The 17,180-nt window shown below is 32.6% G+C and overlaps 1 protein-coding gene across 10 annotated transcripts in view; it reads right to left on the reverse strand.

Moving 5' to 3' along the window:
* LOC148600029 (dynein axonemal heavy chain 7-like) overlaps nt 1–17,180 on the reverse strand; it is a 65,113-nt gene that overhangs the window by 42,523 nt on the left and 5,410 nt on the right. For 7 of the 10 annotated variants that reach the window (XM_088557403.1, XM_088557400.1, XM_088557398.1 and 4 more), the window contains exons 8-25: nt 16,868–16,987; nt 13,505–13,688; nt 12,954–13,133; nt 12,441–12,596; nt 11,870–11,983; nt 10,835–10,849; nt 8,524–8,651; nt 7,766–8,069; nt 7,198–7,344; nt 6,496–6,632; nt 6,046–6,181; nt 5,114–5,383; nt 4,143–4,291; nt 3,267–3,540; nt 2,810–2,916; nt 1,901–2,099; nt 1,101–1,564; nt 258–426 (exon numbers count right to left, since the gene is read on the reverse strand). In XM_088557403.1, coding sequence (XP_088413529.1) covers nt 258–426; nt 1,101–1,564; nt 1,901–2,099; nt 2,810–2,916; nt 3,267–3,540; nt 4,143–4,291; nt 5,114–5,383; nt 6,046–6,181; nt 6,496–6,632; nt 7,198–7,344; nt 7,766–8,069; nt 8,524–8,651; nt 10,835–10,849; nt 11,870–11,983; nt 12,441–12,596; nt 12,954–13,133; nt 13,505–13,688; nt 16,868–16,987 — 3,253 coding nt within the window. The remainder of the gene's footprint in view (nt 1–257; nt 427–1,100; nt 1,565–1,900; nt 2,100–2,809; nt 2,917–3,266; nt 3,541–4,142; nt 4,292–5,113; nt 5,384–6,045; nt 6,182–6,495; nt 6,633–7,197; nt 7,345–7,765; nt 8,070–8,523; nt 8,652–10,834; nt 10,850–11,869; nt 11,984–12,440; nt 12,597–12,953; nt 13,134–13,504; nt 13,689–16,867; nt 16,988–17,180) is intronic. The other 3 variants (XM_088557404.1, XM_088557401.1, XM_088557397.1) reach the window with 1 other exon arrangement.

A 17,180-nucleotide genomic window follows, 5' to 3' on the forward strand; every position in this document is an offset into this window, starting at 1 on the left:
TTAAAACAGTAATAAATACATTAGTTGAGATGCACATCTTTCTATCATTTCTTCTGTTTTCTTTTGTTTTTATTTTGTGATGTTCTTTTTCTATTTTGCCTGAAATGTCAATTATTATGATTTTAAACACACAGAGATCAATTTTCAATTTTCAAAGCAAAAACGAAAAGGCTTAAGTGAACAAATATTAATTTTCACATACAATAAAACCTTTATAACTGAATTAGAAAATAATAAAACATTCACGTCAGACTTACCTTGAAGAATTTACCCAGAGCTATGTAATCAAGACCGTCTGAGCAGTTAAACACGACACACTGTTTGGCCACAGCCTTGGCCAAATCTTTAGTTGTCTCAGTCTTACCAGTTCCAGCAGGGCCTTCCGGGGCACCTCCTAAATGTAAATGTAAAGCTCCGAACAGAGTTCTGGAAATATAAGAACATTGATATTAGTATTAATATTCATCAATAATGCACATATATCATTCATATGAGGAATGAAGATTCTACACTGCCTAACTTTTTTAAATTTTAAGTGTCAATGTACTTTCTTAAATGTCAACCATAGAGGAGTAAAATGATTACATAGACACAGTGATTTTCCAACTGCTATTAGGATCTCAATTTCGGCCCAATTCCCAAAGAGAAATTTGCTGCTAATTTCTACAACATGCAGTGTAATTCCTTTTTGTGACTAGAAACAGTCTCCAGAATAGTACATGATTAAAATTGAGATTTATATGATGTACAAAACCTCTTTCCACACAACTCCATCAATTTCTTGTCAGCCAGAGGTCATCTTATGCACTTTGATTTCAGTACAATGCCAATTTTAACGGTCTTCATCAAGAATTGTAATAAGAAAATATTTTTGAATATTGTGTAAAAATCTTTACCCTCATTTATACAGATTATTTCCCAAAATTGCATTTTTCAAGATCTATTTCCCTTCTGCATTGGGTCTGGACTCCTTCCCAAGAACAGTAAGATAATCTCTGTAACATGACATGTAGTGTAAAAAAAAACCAAACCCAAATACACTATAGTTCATGTAAATATTATAATTCTTACTAGTCCATGATGGACATAAAAAAATCTACCTGTAACATCTGTCAGTGAGTGGTGTAATGACAAGACGTCCAGAATTTCCGAGGTACTCATATCCATACTTCAACATAGAGTTAATCATTCTGGTTATCATTTTCCCTTCCTCCCAATAATATCTGAGCTGACTCAACCATGCAAAGTCCAAATCGTTGTTAATCTTCTTGTCGACCAACACAGCCAAAACGTCTCTAGCGTGGACGTCCAATACAATTAAAGCTTGGAGTGTTACACGATTCTGTTTTGACAGCTGTCCTCTGACCATGTTGACAATGGAATCAATTTGTTCATTACAGACTTGGAGATAGTCATACAGAGCTGTGCCACCCTTTTGGAAAGCTTCGTGGATATAATCAGTCCAATATTTGGCTGTGACACAGAGTACGGCTTGTCCTGGCCAAGCTTTTACCCAGTGTTCTCTTGGTTCTTTCACATAGGCATCTACAGCTTGATGTGTGACCTGGAATGGAATTGAAATAGAGATATAAACTGTATAAAATATAATATAAACTAAATATAAAAAATAATATAAAATTAAATATAAAAATATAATATAAAATATAAATTCCAAATATATTTTCTATATAGTTCTAATTCATTTTTAAAAAAATTTCTAATTAATGATAATTTGTAATCAGAAACAAATTATCAAGATATTCAAGTCCATTCAATTGATGGCTCATCATATAAAATCATATATTTTTTTTTACAGAAATGCACCAAAAAATAATTAAATACACAAATTGTTTTGTAAATTGCATAGACATCTTTTAAAATTTTACCAACAATGACTTACCTGTTGTAGAGACTTGATCATGTCAGCCTCTAGTTCTAGCAGCCATTTTTCTACTTGACCTCTGGCCTTTGAGGTTGAGATGACATCAACCAATGGAACAATTTCACCTTCACTACTCTTCATATGTGTAATGTCAAGGGTGTCTGTGAATTCCAAAGTAGCGATACCTTCAAAACACTTCTTCAAATGGGGCTGTACTCTGAAGAGATATATCATTTACAACAGATTTAAGTATCAGTCTTTGAAAAAAAATCATGCAAATTCTGTAAAATGCGATACAACTAAAGAAAAGTTACATATTTTTATTTTTTGTTATCAAGTTGCTTTATAGGTCTATGTGACAAAATGTGTAATTATTCATTCTAATCTGTCTGCTCTTAGAAGATAATCCACATGGAATATCTAAAAGCTTGTACAGTATTTTAGTGTCATTTACAAAGTTATCTCCCTTAATTTGGAATTCAACAGTACATTCTATATATTTTTTTAGTCACCTATCAACAAGGGTTGAATGAAAGGCCACAAATTACTTTTGGCTTACTATAACATTTTAAACAAAATAGCAAAAATAAAAATATGTAGGCTTTTCAACCATGAATCACATTTTGCATGATTCTTAGCAGCAGAACTACTTAATATATTTGGCACTTAATCCCTCATAAAAGCATAAATATGAATTAAAAAAGAACCAGTTATCTCTTTTTTTAAATATAGAGAATATAAAATAATAAAGAAGTTATGATGTAAAAATCAGTGTCTCTAGTTAGAAATGTTTGAATATCATTTTTTTGTATTGATGCTACAAGAGAAAAACCTGACCAATCTGAAGAGCTATTTCTCCTACAAATATGAACATCAAACCTAAAATAAAGAAGAAAAAAGTAAAAAAAAAAAACACAAAAAACATACCTTGTTGGATCTTTAGTTTCTGATAGAATTTCCAACAATTCATCAGGTGATAAGAAGAAGAATCTGGGGAAGTACAGACATTTCTTCTGTAGGTAGTCGTTCAATCCCTAAAATGACAAGACACAAGACGTATTATTTTCTAGAAACACATATTTTACTATAGATATGAACCCAAGAATGGACAGAGGACCAGTGACTACCAATTCTAAAGTCTTGGCATGACATGGCCAGAGATCAAACCCACAACCTCTTGAACCCTAGGGGTTCATTGAGCGAACTACCATTAAATCAACGAGGTTTCACTTATCATTTTATGTCATTTTACAAAATTTTGTTGAATTATTGAATTTCAATCAACTATCATGATTACCAACAAATAATAAAAGAATATCATACCAAACAGACAGAAAAGGTTTTCAGGAAAATTATTCTCAACATGACATTTTTAAGGCCTAACCTTCTGGATCAGCTCAAGCAGCTCATTAGATTTCTTCAAATTATCCAATAGTTTCTCAATTTCTATGACTGCCAGCACATGTTTGTCAAGGTTGACCTTCTTCATGACCTCACGCCAGTTCTTGTCCACAGTGGTGAATCTACGTCCTTCCTCGGGCATCTGAGCCATAATGTCAGGGGAGCTGAAAATGGGCTCTAAGTAGAGCCAGGTGGCCTGTACCTTCAGCCATTCATCAAGAATGTCTTGAAGCAAGATCAGCTTACCTTCCCATTCCCTGAAAAAATGCAGGAAAATGTTTAACACAGAATAGAAAACAGAAACCAGTGGTAGATTTCACAAAAAGTAAAAGTAAAATTGATTGCAAGTTATGATATCACATTATTTCTTATATATTGCCATTATTTGTGACTTAATCTTAATATTTTGTGAAATCGAGGCCTGAACGTCATAAGGCTGATCAAACTTTAATAAACATGTCATTGAAATTTCACTGGATGGATCACGAATTTTACTTGATATTGCATTGCTTTCAATTTAAATATAAAACATATTTTTAGTAGCTTTTTCATGATAAGGAACAATTACAAGACAACCAACAAGATGAAATTCATTCACAACAAAATCTTGATTGTTTTTATGTGTCTGTACAATATTTTGTCACTTTTATTTCACAATGTTAAAAACCAGACATGGTTTTACGGAGTCATTCAAAAAAGCGTAAATTATCAAAATCGAATGTAAATATACGATAACAAAAGCACAGTAACAGTAAATTCTGGATTTGAAAAAAAAAAAAAAAAACAATCTCCACTTTAAAGCAGAAGAAAATTATGTTTGAAAAACACTGAAATAAATTTGTGTTTTAACACTACTTACTTCATTTCCTCCTCAAATGGTTTGATGAATGGAGATCCTCTCATGGTTTGAGTTTTGACAATGTGGTCGTCCAGCAGTAATTGGATATCATCAACAGAGGACAAGATGTTGGTACCAGTATCTCTGTAGGGAATGGTAACCAGTTCAACCTAAAATCGGCAAAATGTTTAATCGTAACAATCTGATGTTCATCTCACAAATAATCATACATTTTTAGTAAATGTACATCAAGACGTTATATGTAATTTTCATTGGTGCCAAACTGAGAGATTTATTCTGAGGAAAGGTTTAAGCGTTTACTCTATGAAAAAAAAACCTGATGCCCCCTCTTAAATGCTTGATTCCTGTATATTTGTTAAAGAACGTGGTGGGGGGGGGGCTTATGGTTCCATTCCCCCATATGGACCTAATTCCTGTTAAAAATAGCTGCTGTTCAGTTTTAATAAGCAGACACGTCATAATTGTGCCTTTAAACTTAAAGAAATGTATGCTCTTAAATAGCAAATTAGTGAACTTTTTTTTCTTGCTGCTTCAATCATCTTTCAAATATATTGAAAACTGAAAACTCCCTAAAACTTTCTGTTGTAGGATATGATGGAGATAAGAACTGTGGTTGCATTACATACAATCACTTTTCTGCTAAAAAAAAAATGCTCACATAGTTGGCTGTTTAAATTAATGACACTTCATGAGATTGGAATAATAAGGATCTTATCTTGCCAGTGGACAGCTTTTTTTCTATTTTTCAATTAGATTTCATTTGACCTTAACTGTACATACAGTGTACTGGGAATTTTATCATGTATCATGTACATCTACGAAAAAACCCATTATCCTCGATTCAATCTTGAGCAATTGCGTAAATTGTATGCAATATCAAAGACCTTTTGTAACAATATTGACTGGGATATCACAAATTTGATTAATCAAAATCATTTTAAGAGTGAAATGACTGATTCTCGTGTACATACCGGAGCCCACTCGTCCTTCATCTTCTTCATGGCCTTCTCAAGAGAGAATTCCTTACTGGCAGCTTCACTGATGGACTCAAATTTGGGTACAAATTGTTCCAATCCCATGTCAACAAACTTCTTAAGATTGAATGTATCGTCAGGGCGCAATGGTGGATCAATATTACAAATTTCTGAGATTTGGTCCCAATGACGATCACGTAAACCAGGGTTGAACAGTGTTCCAATCAGAGGCATGTTTTCACGGAATTCTTCAACATTTGATTTCACCTAAATAAAGGTAGAAATAAAAAAAATCTTTGTAGTTATAATGAAGTAATCTTTGAAATCAATCAGTTGTAATTATTAATATTTATGTGTGGTATAAACAACAAAGGAGGACAAAAAATGTTGAATGTCAGCATTTCAGCAGAGGACACTTACCCTACCAGTGCACCTGGTCCATGCTTCCAGTTTTTATTGGAGTCCATGTTGCTCATTTACTTTTGTTGATTTGTACAAATCATTTTGGTTACTGTGAAAGTACAATATTTTGTGGATACAAATTTAAGAGGATCACGGAAGAAACACAAGTTCGTGTATTTTTTGATTCGTGGTTTTGAAGTTTTCCGTGTATACATCAATGGGAATCTACTATTCGTTGGGAACCAAGATTTGTGGTTTGACCTACCCACAAAAACCATGAAAACTGGTACCCCACGATTAAACGTACTTTCACAGTAGTTTATATATTTTACTGTGTGTGTCTGTTTTCCCTGTCTGGTCTTCGTCTCTGGATTACAGTCTTTTGATTTCCACTAGAATCTTGGTTCCCTTGATTACTCTTTCAAAGTCAGATGACTGAAAAACTCTGATGAGTTCCATAAAGAAACAAAGTCGAAATAACGGTACTTGCACCTATCAACTGAAATATCATAAAGCTTTTTTCTCACCTTTCCTGCAATCTTTTTGGCTTGCGGGATTGAGTCAAAGTTTTTCTCCAGCTTGTACAGGGATCTCCAGTAGTTTCCTACTTCATTTTCTACATCATCTGGGTCCACTCCATTCATGGGTCCATTCATCCAGTCACTAAAATATATTGAGTACATGTAATAGGTTTATCTGGATGTAATAACAAAGACTTTAAAAAGGGTAAGCTTACTAAACAGAATGTGAAGTTAAAAAACACAAAAAAAAGATAGCCAAAGAACACAGCCAGAGAGTCCAAGAATATAACAAGAGAGCCCAATAACACAATAGGAGTCACAACTGAGCAAATGATTCAGAGAGCACAGCAAGGGAGTCAAAGAACTGAGTAAATGAGTAAATGGCTGCCTTTTGCTACAAGGCAAACTGATTTTCCACCACTGAAGTCATAGTTTTCTAGTCAATGTAGTACTTACTTGTGCTTGTTCTGGAATTCCACTGTCAACTCATACAAATTGAGGAATGGTTTAAGTGTGTTCAATATTGTCTGCCTCTGTGGGTACTGTGTTGTGTTCCATCCAAAGGCTTCTTCTTCATTGTTGAAAGCCTCAATCTGTGAAAAAGAGACAACAAGTAACACTCTGTCCTTACTTTGTGCTGGGTCCAGTTATTCAAATGGTTTATTTCCGAAATTAGTCTAGTACAATCTATACAACTTATCCAAATGGTTAATGTGAACAACAGCGCCCTGATGGCTAGATTGCCCTCTAGTTGTTTTTTTTTATCTTTCTGTGACTGCATGGGTAGATGTCTTATGGGCATTAAAGCAACATTTCTGCTTCATTTCTTAACTCAAAACATATTGCCACCAAGAAAAACATCAAAAACTTAAAGTTTGCCTCAAGGCACTGATCAAACTTACAAAATAGTCAGAACCATTAAGAAATGATGCTGTTGCTATTGAATGCACATTGATTTATTTTTTTTAAACCTTTTAGTTTTTTATTTGAAGAATTGTTTTTGGAGAAAAATGTTTTTTTTTTACAGAAGAGAATGGATTCAGTATTAAAACATTTTTTAACTTTTAAATTATATGGTAAAATTGTGCTACATTTCCCTTTCAAGACACTGATATTGAATATCAAAATGGCATAAGTTTATCTGTCCTTGTCCATTACCTTTTCGGCAGCAGCCTGGAGCTTGGCATCCAAATTCTGTGATTTCTTGAGGTACTTGTTGATCTCATTGAGGTCTCCATAAGTTGAGAATTCCTCCACTTGTTTCTGGTAGCTCTCCAACTCCTCTTGGAATCTTTCTCTCCTCACCTATAACACAATGTGAAACCAATGTGAAGAAAGTGTGAAACAAAGTGTCATTCTCCTGGTACTATTTTTTTCCACCATAAATTGCCATCATCTAGTTGACAAGATGGTAATGAAAATAAGTTTGATTTCATCAGAGCACATAAATCTCAAGAATGAAGGACAAAAGCTTTGGTTAAGCATAAAGTTGACTTTATTTTACAGCACATGTAATGATGATGATGAGGTAAGAGTTTTTTTACAGTACATACAATGATGAAGTTCAGAAAGAGAGTGGGTCTTTCCTTCATTACATGACAATATCCCAATAAGGCATTTTATGGAGTTTATCAGGTGTGGCCATTGAATCAAAGGGGGGAACAATTCTATTACCTGAACATCATCATTTTATGTGCTGTATAAGTTAATTAGGTCCAGTTCTTACCTTCAGAGATTCCTCATACTGATTCCTCTTCTCAGCAACAATTACTTTGTGCTCATTAAATACAGCAGGCATCCTCTGATGCCAGATAAACACTCCTGCATTCAATTTCAGATCAGCTGACTGAAATGTGGTGTGATCAAACAAAAATGTCAATCTATCTTTGGATTCTACTAATTTCCTCTCAAGTTGAAAGATAATGTCTGATTCTACTTTTTCTATGTATTCTTTGAGCTCCATCAGCTGCTCAGTGTTGGCTGGTGTGGTCAACGCTTTCTGTGCAATCTCCTCATATTCTTTTTTAAGTCTGAAAAAAAAAAATAAAATTGCATCAAAAGCTGGATTTTCTCTCTTAAATTACAATTGACTCCTATGACATACCATACTATTTTTTTAATAGAGGCATGTGCTATGAAGAATTCATAATTCATTTTTTTCAATTTCTATTTTCAACTGAAAAATAATTTAGGAAGTAAAAAAATAATGTAAGTGTGTGTGTAAGTTTTTGTAAAATTTTGTTTTAAATGAGATGACCTTTCACCTTGCATAACTTTAAAAATCATATTTAATAGCAGAGAGAAACTTCAAGGAAGAGAGCCACATAAATTGACAAAAATCGAAATAAATGAACAGTAAATCAACAATTTGGAACAGTAAAAATCTCCATTTGTAAAAGTGGATATCTAAGAATCTACAGAAAAATCACATTCCAGCAAAGTTTTCTGTTCTAATCTTAACTTAAAATGTTTCCAATAACTTACTTTTCATTTGCTTCTTTATGGTCATTCAACATCTTCGCTAGTAGTTTCTGACACAGGGCTTCAGCTCTCTTGGTCAGGGTACGGATCAATTCTTCACAGTTGACCTCAAACATACCAAGACGGACAATCTGTTGAGTAAAACAAAATGTTCTACATGTTGTAAAGGTAATACCTTTGTATTTCTTTTCTTTCATTGGTTACTCAATTTTTTTACACAAGGCGTGCATGCTAAAATAATTTGAACAACTGATATAGACATGACAAAAAGCAATCAAAATTGACACAGGTCAAAGGTTAAGGTTCACAAAACAACAATGGAAAAACTTGAATAGATTCCCATGTCTTCAAACTGTTTAAATTATTCTTAAATTTATTTGTTAACATCACACTGTATGGTTTATTATAAGAATTAATTTTAATTTCAGAATTAAAAAAATAAATGGTGGACGATAAGATTGATTTATGAAGAAAAAATTATCAAATCAAATCTTTTTAAATATTTTTCTTGCGAAGAAATATTTTTAATATAAACCTCTTACAAAAGCTCATAAAAAACATTTTTTTTTGTAATAGAACAACCTTTTCAGAGAAAGCAAAGTAAATATTGGATTAATTAAAATAGATTACAGAAACATGTACATAAATATTGATACTAATTATACTTAATTGAAAGAAACATTAATGAAAAAAAAAAACAACACTTTTACTCTTTATGCATATGTGAGAAATAAGATGTTGATTTATAGGGTGCAGAAGATGAGGAGTAGACCTAAGGGTGAAAATTCCAACACCACAGTACTGACATAGAACTACGACAACATCAACAAAACGATCGTTTTCTATATTTAAAATACAACAGGTGAAGACAACATGGAGAAAACAATTGATTAATGATTTTACATGATTCCAAAAGCTTTTTAGTGACCATGATATTTAAATTTCATTTTGGCATTCAGTTTTGAAATTAACTACATGTAAATGGAACAAGACATTATACTGTGAAAGTATTATTTGGTCGTGGGGTATCAATTTTTGTGGTTTTCGTGGGTAGGTTAAACCACGAAATTTGGTTCCCAACAAAAAGGAGATTTCCATTGACATGTGTACATAAAACCTCAAAACCACGATTTTCAAGAATCCATGAACTTGTGTTTCTTCCCTAATCCACGAAAATCGGTACCCATGGATTTAAGTACTTCCACAGCAGTCATAAAAATTAAGGTTACACTGTTTTAAACCAGAAAATTTTAGTGCTGCCTTTAAGTTTGTTTTTTTGAAGTTTCTGCGACATACTTATTATCACATAGTATAAATGGAAAATATTCAAGACAGTTTAATTTTTGCATTCATTTGTCACAAAAATTTCTTAAGTAAGTACTGTAAACCAACTAATTTTCGCAAGCGATTTATTTTCATGACTTTCTCGGACAGAGAATTATTGCCGAAATATTTCGTTGTGCAAAAGCATACTTAGGAACTTTCTTTATATGTTCAAGCAATTATTTTATTAAGAATGTGAAAAAAAATCTTCGCGGAATTAGCCAACAACAGCAAAGCACGAAAGAATATGTCGCAAAAATAAGTTGTTTAGGGTATTGCAAAAGAGTGGTATATACATGATTTATCTTTTGAGATCCGTCGATGTGAGAAGTAATATTGTTCATCCATTTTTAAAGCCGTGGATATTCCGCAGAAAACCAAATTCCAAATCAAGCCACAATGTATAAAAGTTGTTTGACATTACCCAAGAAGCTAGACGTTGTCATGCCATAATGACAGTTTGGAAAGATAGAGGAGAATGGGCCATTCCTGTAAAGTTTGAAGAGCTAGAGAGAAACAAGGCCATTCTAGTAATGTTCCAAATGACCATTCCCAGTTTGTTCTGGGAGCCAGGGTCAGTTTTCAAAAAGAATCTCAAATTGAGACTTACCTCAAGTCCTTTCTTATCTCAAATTTTGGCTAATTAAATCACTTGAAATTGAAGACTTCTTGAGGAAAAACTCAAGAATTTGAGCAAAATCTCAATTTGAGATTTTTGTTTTGAAACCAAGTTCAGAACAGGGGCCATAACTATCTATAATTAGGTCAGTTTCCCATTGTGCAGTACAGACCATATTTTGCTAGTTCTACCTCTACTACATTTATGCCCAGTTTCATAAAAAAAAAAAAAATCTCAAATTGAGCTGTGATTCAACAGGAATGCACCACACAATGGAAACCATCCTATGTTAAAAATTCTGAGAAAGAATGATTTTTATAAGAAAGAATGTTCTACATAAGCTAGTAATATTAAACATGAATCCTTTAATACCTTTCTCATCCCAGTCTGTTGTACAATGATAGAAAAATTAAAATTAGAAAAGCCGACAAAGACTCAAACAGTTGCATGAACTTTACCTTAGAAGTATTTGGTTTCCAACTTATCAATAAAATTCAACAAAGCTTTACTTTTAGCATGAATACAGAGAAAACATTCCAGTGAGCTGTAATTCCTACAAGAGTCATGTGTCAAATTGCTTATTTTACTTAAAGAAAGGCCTATAAAATTTGCTATATATAAACCAAAATGGCCCATTACATTTTTTAACTATATACCAGGCAACACTTTGGTGTCACTTGAGTTTACCGTATTCTCATAGATGTCAGTGGGCAAATAACAAATCTTGCCCAGTTTGATTCTAAGACTGTAGAAATTTGAATTTGAATTTCTACCATAAAACATGCATATACATGTACTACAAATATCACAAAATACAAAACAAAAAAAGTGAGTCCTGTTACTTTAAAGATTAAAATTATCTCCCTTTGACAGTAAAAATTCATGCAAAGTTCAGTAGCCATGAACATGCAAACATTAAATATTTATCATCTTCCATGATATTTCTACACACTCACAATTCATCACATGTGTAACATGAAGCTGTGAATTTTTACAAAGAACGACATTATTCTATACCAAATTCTCTATCTGACAGAAGCAAACATTTGAATTAAGTTAATATGCAACCTAAGATATGCTGCCGAAGTTCACTTTTCTGAAATTCCAGTATAAAGCTTGTTATTCCAATTTTGTTTCATTTGATCTAATCATACATCTTCATACATTCTAAAGGCTATGTTTTTTATCTTAAAAAAAATTAAGTTCAACTCTATCAATTAATAAAAATAAAAAACAGAGAAGGAAAGTATTCAGGCTATTGTAAATTAAATCTATGTATGATATATCTTTCAATGTCTAAACAATATATGGTTCTTGAATAAAAACTATTCTACTTCTTTGACAAATTTAAATTTGTTTCATAAAATAAATAGAAACTCCCTGCCTTATCATGATTTAGTATTTTACCTTCTGAGAATTGTAAGCAATCTCTTGGGCCAAATTTGTGTACTTCATAACTTCTCTTGAGTAATCATCAAATGAATGTTCTTCTTTCATAAACTGTTCTACATCAGCATCAGCCTGTAAAAGAATAATAATTGCGATACCCTTGCAAAAATATTAACTTGTGGAAAGAAGCAAAACAAGTCTCACAATGCCAAGAAATTTTAGATTTTTTTTAATAATTTTAAAATTATCAATCAATTATACAAATTATTCTTTTTTTATGACAGACAACCCACAATTTAAACATCAATATCTAGAATAAACAGCCATGCTTAGAGACTGAGAATCTCTCCTACTTTTTTAGTATTTTTACAGTCCCCCAATACATTTTTAATTCTCCTTTCACACTGCTGTTATTTCTGCTATAACTAATAACATCCTCTTCAGACGTCAATTGCACAAAAAGTCGTAAGTGAAAAGTTTATCTTAAGTAATGACGTCACAACCTAATAGCATTGTGATGTCATACTTTATGATCAATTTCATGCGTACGACTTTTGTGAAATCAAAGCCTGATCTGTAAATTTTGTACCTGTTTGGAGATGAGGAAGTTGTACTTGTCATAGATTTTGCAGTGTTCTATTGGTCCAACACTCTCCTTCTTGATGACATCTCGGACCTTCTGTTTGTTGGCCTCCAGGATTTCTGGAAGGACTACAGGCTGAAGGTTGGTCTTTGTCTTTGAGCTCTACAAAAGCGTACCAGTAGTTATAAATTATAATAGATAAAATCATGTAGTAGAAGAAGAAAACAAAAGCACAGAAATTAAGATAAAATAGCTGTACAATGCTAATTTGTATGATTTTAAAAAAAATTATGTTATTGTTTTTATATTACCTTAAATAATTATATCAATCAAATGTCCCATGCAACACTAAAATTTAGCTAATACTTTTCAAAGCAAGAACGACATTTTAAGAAGAATGCCTCAATCTGGTTGGAGAAATGAAATTTGGTTTTAAAAGCTATGGGAATGTGACTGTGGCTAGAAACAAACTGGATCTAGCAGATGAATAAACTTTTCTTACACTAAAGCCAGACCTACCCAATCCAGATATAGTTTGGTTTCTACTCTGGGAACCTGTTGAGAAGCTTTGATCATTACATCATAAACATTCAGGATGACAACTTCAAAGTCCTTAAATGTTGGTTCAAACACAATGTTTGTGTCCTCCAGGATCAGGTTCAGCTGGAATCCTGAATGTTCATAGGCTCTGGTGGAATGCTGGAATAGTTTGAAAAAAGAAATAACCATTTACTTAAGATCACTTGAGGTCTTTAAACCAATAATCAAAAATCTTGTATTAAAAATGCCATGTCTATAAAACAGCTATAAAAAATTTTTCTGGGAGTTTTTTTTTATTAAAGCAAATTGAATTGAACTGGTATAATAATCCAGGTTTCTGAGTGATTTAAAGAGCTCTCTAGGCAGTGTTCTTTTTGTGACATAAAATTCCATGAGTGTGATTGAAGTCTCCATGGAAGTTAAATATATTCTCATACATACACATGTATTAATTTTTTAAAAGTTTTGTAGTGTGCAGAATGCAGGTCTTTCACCTGATATTTGTATGGACATGTACTAAAGACACTCACCTCTGGTTGACTGATTAAATCTGTGAAATCACTCAGTGAATCCAGAGTCAACATTTGTAGATTTTCCGTCATTAGGGTGGCGGCACAGTTGAAGAATGATTCCAGTTTCTCTGGGTCGGCATTACTGGGTACCTGTTTCCTCTTGTTACCCTCATAGAACATTCTCTGTACTTCTGGGCACCATCTTTAATGAAATTTGAAATTTAATTAAATATTTGATCACAGTAAAACTGTCTAAACCCAACTCCTGGCTTGGTCTTAAAATTTTGTCAAGTTATGATTGGTGTTCAGTTTACCAAGGTTCAAAGTACATCAAAACATATATGGAATATAGAGTATCTGGATTAGGCAAGTTTTTTGATAATTTAAGGTTAAGGGATCCCATTAAGATAGGTTTTACTGTAGTAACACTTTTCTCACACTTAAAAAACAGATAATTAGTGTGTTTTTTTCAACTACGTATTAGACATAGTCAGGAAAGTAATTGGTTCAATTTCAGGATAAAAAAAAATACTATAATTTGTATATTAACTGTAGTTTTATATTTCATAATGAAAATCATGCATGTATGTGTACAGTGTTTTTATTAACCCTGTGGAATTCTCTCACAGTGAAACCTGTCTAAACCAAATTCATTTTGGACTGGAGGGCAGCCCAGTGCTCACCTGTGGCCATTAGCCTGAAGCCCGAGCAAGTAAAAATTGATTCTGGCTAGTGAAATGATGTGTACATTTCTTGTTTTGGGCTAGTTGGATTCTATACAGTCCCTTATTATTCAGGCTAGTCATTGAGCATTTTGAAGGAAAGGACTGGTAGGCTGTACAGTGTTTGGTTTAGACAGGTGTGTGGTTTATCCGGGTTCAAGATATTTTAAAACTGATATGAAGCCATTGAAGGGACTTTAAAAAGTACCCAGTTAAAACAGGTTCATGATTTATCCAAGGTTTAGTTAAGACAGGTTTCGCTGTAATATGCAAAGAAAGACCTCTCATAATAAAAAACCTAAAGCATTCAATATTGACCAACTCATAGTGTATTAGATTTTAAATTAAGTACCAGCATTTCAATCATTCTTAATAAAATCTGATAACTAGAACCTTGACCTCTATCAGGCATTTTTATTGATTTAGAACATGATATCAAATTTGGCAGGTACCACATAAAGTTGGATACAGTACAATTCTGGGTGCTTGGCTTTAATTCTTTTATTTCATAAAAAAGGAAAAAGAAGAAAACCAAAGATGTTAAACATGGAAAAAATTAATGGAAATTAGAAACTTAATGCCCTTCTCTCCCACATTGTATAACATACACCTTTTGACCTCCAAATTGTTTTAGATCAAAACCTTAAATAAAGAGGTGGTTGAAAAGAATATATTATAAATATCCTATGAATTTTGTTTGGAATTCATTCCATTTGGTAAGGTAGTGTAGGAGGAGTAGCAGATATTAGATGGAAGGACTCAAAAGAGGGGGGGGTATAAAAATTACAGCCTGAAACAGACAGCAATTTTTTTTTCATTATGAACAATTTAATGCCAAGAATATAAAGTCACAAGGCTTGTGTAACAAAACTTGCTGAAATAAATGCTAAGATCATAATAAATTTCCCATTCTTGTTCTGATATTTTGAAAGAAATAATATGAACTACAATGTAAGTAGAATATTGGTTATTTCCCTATTAGCTACAATAAAAGTTCACAGATCTTTAACACATTTCCACAATTGGATTATAAGTGTATTAAATGTTTAGTAAATTCTATATTCAATATAAAGTATTCCAGTGCCAAATATTTTGTTTACACAAATCTTCTTGGTACTTGGAAAAGGGCCAGAGATCTGCATTGGTTTTGTACCAGTATTCAATTTGAATTGTCATTTAAACATGTTCTAAATTATGACCTTTGATCAGTAGAGATTTAAATCCAAGTATTAAAGCATTTGGTTCTTTACATATATATCAGGGTTGGAAACTCACTCAAATTCTAGCCAGTCCGGAATACAATTTTTCAATATATTTACTATATGGCTATGTAGATTTCTGCTAAAATCAGCCAGCCCTGCCAAAAAAATAGCCTGTCTCGGACTGGCAGGCAGACTACTATTTCCAACTCTGTATATATGCTGAAATACTTGTACATTTATATACATGAATTTATGAATATTTCATTTCTAAAGGCAGAGAAGAAATATCTAATCTAACATTTTAGTATTTTGTTGATTATATTACACAAATGTGTCCATAAATTAAAAATTTTTACTTATTATAAACAACTCTGAATTTACAATGTCACCAAAAAATGAAATACCATATTCCATAAAGACAGACATGATATTTTTTGTGTTGGCATACATGTATATTTTCACTTGACATCAGGAAGGGCAATGAGTCTAAGACAACCTATGTCCAAATTTCGTGGTCTACTACCTCGGAAGAACCTCATTTGAATATCAGAAATTTAACCCTTAAGTTTTTCTTTTTGTCTTTGTCTATGACTGTGACTAGTGTAAGATTCTTGATTTCTTTCATTTTGATGCCCTTTTAATGCAAGACAACACCGAAGACAGCAGCATTTGGGGATCAAAAAGGGGAAGAAAGGTGCCCCTCTTATGCTCAAAAACTTTGGTTAATTATATAGAGAAAAATGGAAATCATTGAAGCAGCCCCCTTCAGACCAGTCAATGGACAAGCCTTTTTGGAATTTCTGGATTCTCCCCTGACATGTGATCTTGGCTTACATAACATTATCAGCCAATTTGGTAGTGACAATGGTACATCAAAAATGATTTTTACAAAAACACTGGTGACATCAAATTTGAAGCATTACCCCACAATGAAATTTTAAGGAAATAATGATGGAGTTCACTTTGTCTATAGTGGGATTGCTTATAAATTGTAGCATTTTTTCAGAAGAAATATGACCTTGCTCTTGTCTCTATCAAATGTCACTAACTTTTTTACTTGTAATGCTGTACTACATTTGTGCAAAATACAAAATTTCTCAATACTGATTCATGAAATCCAATACCTTCAAGTAGGTACTAAAAACCTATCAATCTTACTGATATGAAGAATTTAAACACGAAGCTGCACACGTTGTCATACTTATTATACCCAACTTGTACAGGAAGTTTATATCAGACAACAACCAAAATCGCTTCCAATGTATAACTGGTCTATATGTAGCCACATACCAAATTTGAAATCAATCTGTCTAGTGGGACCAAGATTTTTGAGAGGAAAATTGTGATGGATGGATACACAAGGTGATTTTAGTATTCCACCCACTGGTTGAGTGGAGGTATAATATTGGTGAACAGCTTTGACAGAAAAAAAGTTTATCAATCATACATTTACTCACTTTTTTAGAAGTCTTTCTTTGGCAGCATCAATATGAGCCATACACATTTTCTGGAAAGTTGTCAGATCCATGGATTCTTCTTTTTCATGAAACTCTTCTATGTTGATAAACCTCAATTTTCTGAAAAGTCAAAAGAAAATAATTATTTCAGATTCTCTTTAAGACAGCAGCCTAGCAGTTTTCATCAAAGAAATTTGTGGATTTGTTTTTTTAATAAAAAAAGTACAGCTTGTATAGAAGTCCATTCAGCATAAATTAAACCAGTATTATCTCTGTACCTGTTTCTTAAACCATCCAAAATTAAGACTACTTG

This window comes from Perna viridis, chromosome 13, assembly GCF_037379345.1.
Source record: "Perna viridis isolate PV_CMFRI_1.1 ecotype Kerala chromosome 13, ASM3737934v1, whole genome shotgun sequence".
NCBI classification, from domain to species: domain Eukaryota; kingdom Metazoa; phylum Mollusca; class Bivalvia; order Mytilida; family Mytilidae; genus Perna; species Perna viridis.